At 50.5% G+C, this 2,500-nt stretch overlaps 1 protein-coding gene across 1 annotated transcript in view; it reads right to left on the bottom strand.

The window, feature by feature from the left end:
• pdgfab (platelet-derived growth factor alpha polypeptide b) overlaps positions 1–2,500 on the bottom strand; it is a 27,725-nt gene that overhangs the window by 898 nt on the left and 24,327 nt on the right. Inside the window, exon 6 of the mRNA XM_080860919.1 lies at positions 1–456. This exon is cut by the window's left edge and continues 898 nt beyond it. Coding sequence (XP_080717045.1) covers positions 443–456 — 14 coding nt within the window. The 3' untranslated portion in view covers positions 1–442. The remainder of the gene's footprint in view (positions 457–2,500) is intronic.

The raw sequence follows: 2,500 nt of genomic DNA, 5'->3' as shown, positions 1-2,500 counted from the left end.
TGTGAGTGTGTGTGTCTGTGTGTGTGTATATGAGTGGGGGGCAGGGTGTGGGTGTGTGTCTGTGTGTCCTTTGTGAAGTCTCTGTCTGGTTTGGACACACGTAGCAGCACAACAAACAAACACATCCTCTCTCCCAAGTCTCCAACTGCCACACTCAAATATCATCATCATCATTATCGCTTGCATTGGTGTTTGATTGGTTAGGTCTGCTAGGTCCAGCAGAGTGAAGTCATCTCAGGTTACAGGAAGAAAAGCACCTTTGGTATTTTCATTCACTTCAGTCTCTCATCATACGATATAGTTTATTTTCTTTCATGTGTGTTGTCGGGTATTTTTTTTTGGTGGTGGCGTGGGGTCAAGGGTTAGCGAGCTCTCCGGACTGGATGACTTCCTGTCTCTGTCCCGCCCCACCCCTTGCGGGCGTCTCTCCCGTCGTGTGGCCTCACCTCACGTCCACTGGAGGAGAAAAGACACAAATAAACAACAATAAACAAACAAACAAACAAACAAACAACACAGGACAACAAACCCTCTGCAAGCGCCCTGCGTAAGAGCTTCACCACCAAAATGTATGATATATTACGTTCTAATAATCTGATGTCTTAGGACTAGGCTTGTGTGTGAGGTTTGATAAAGTCTTGTGAGTTGATGGCGCTAACGTGGTTGTTTACAACAAACATAAACATAAAGTGGTTGTTTACACTAAATGTGGGGTGTAAATAAAGTGGACGCTCCATAGCAGGACCCTTGCAGAACAGCTTCACCGTGAACCTGTATAATCTCCCCCCAGCGCTCGTCACTTGGCTGGGCTGCTCCCCCGTCATTCTCCCATATGTGATTCTTATGCCCATGCACTCAGAGAGGGGTGGGGTGTGTGTGGAGGGTGTGTGTGTGTGTGTGTGTGTGTGTGTGAGTGTGTGTGTGTGTGTCTTTGTGTGTCTGTGTGTGTCTGTGTGTGTCTGTGTGTGTGTCTGTGTGTGTGTGTGTGTGTGTGTGTGTGTGTGTGTGTGTGTGTGTGTGTGCGTGTGTGTGTCTGTGTGTGTGTGTGTGTGTGTGTGTGTGTGTGTGTGTGTGTGTGTGTGTGTGTGTCTGTGAGTGTGTCTGTGTGTGTGTGTGTGTGTGTGTGTGTGTGCAGACTCAGGCTTTAACCTGTGGTCCAGTGTGAGCTGTGTGGGTGAGGGAGATATCCAGTGAGGGTTTAGCAGGGGTGGGTGGGGGGATGGACAGGACACTGGGGTCCCACAAGGTGTGATCAAACCAAAAGTGACATTGTGAACAAGTGCACCACCACAACCAAATCAAACCCAAACACAAACACACACACACACACACACACACACACACACACACACACACACACACACACACAGACAGACAGACAGACATTATGTGATCAAGCATGACACCGGCAGGGTGTGTGTGTGCACGCAGAGCAGGCAGAAATCACACACACATGCAGAGAGCAACGGCGGAACTCCAGGGCGTGGCCCCAGTGTGATTGGCGGGGTGGGGGGTGCAGAGAGGGGGGTGGGGGGGTGAGGGGGGGAAGGACAGGGCATTCTCTCGCTCGCGCGTGATTGGCCAGTGGGTGAGGAACAGACAGGTGGTTACGTGGCCCTCGTGGTGCCAAAGTCCTACCTGCAGGTGTCTGGGGTCCGGAGAGCGCTACGCGCCCAGCACTTTTTTTTTCTTTTTTTTTACTGTTTGTTTTGTTTTTTTTGCTATGTGGCCAATCGCTCCTTGGTGAGCCTGCTCTTTCTGTGTTTGCCTTTCTTACCCTTGGCCCTGCGCTGGCCTGGAAACACAAGTTTGGAAGGATGGATGGATGGAGGGATAGAGAGGGAGGGAGGGAGGACGAGGGGAGGGGGAGCAGGTTAGTCGGGGAGGAAGCAGGGGTTTAATGAAGAGGGAGAGAGAGAGAGAGGGACAGAGAGAGAGAGAGAGAGGGAGACAGAGAGAGAGAGAGACAGAGGGAGAGAGCGAGAGAGAGAGAGAGGGAGAGGGAGAGAGAGAGAGAGAGGGAGACAGAGAGGGAGAGAGAGAGGGAGGGAGAAGAAAGAGAAGAAGAAATGCAGCCGGGGGGAACAGCAGGTCATAATTACACACTATAAATACTTCAGATGGCTTATCAGTGGCAAAGCAGCCTGGTACCCGCCCACAGACAGACCGTTACCAACACACACACACACACACACACACACACACACACACACACACGGCCATCAGCAGCCAGCTAGACAAACAGCCTTCGGAAACACATTCTGTCCACAAACACACACACACACACACTCACTTTCATGCCTTCACTGTCACATAAAAAGATGAAAAAACGGACAGACACATATTCAGATGCAAAGACATGAAGTTAGATACTTTCAAAGATCCAAAGGCTAAAGGCTAATGCTAGTCACCAACCCAAACACGCACACACACACACGTACGCACACAACCACATAAAAGCTTCAGCATGGGGCAATAGCAGGCTGGATTGCAGGCGTGT

This window comes from Sprattus sprattus (genome assembly GCF_963457725.1).
Source record: "Sprattus sprattus genome assembly, contig: scaffold_108, whole genome shotgun sequence".
In the NCBI taxonomy this organism is placed as follows: Eukaryota; Metazoa; Chordata; class Actinopteri; order Clupeiformes; family Clupeidae; genus Sprattus; species Sprattus sprattus.
Note: the sequence above shows the minus strand (reverse complement) of the source record. Positions and strands in the feature narration are given on the sequence as shown.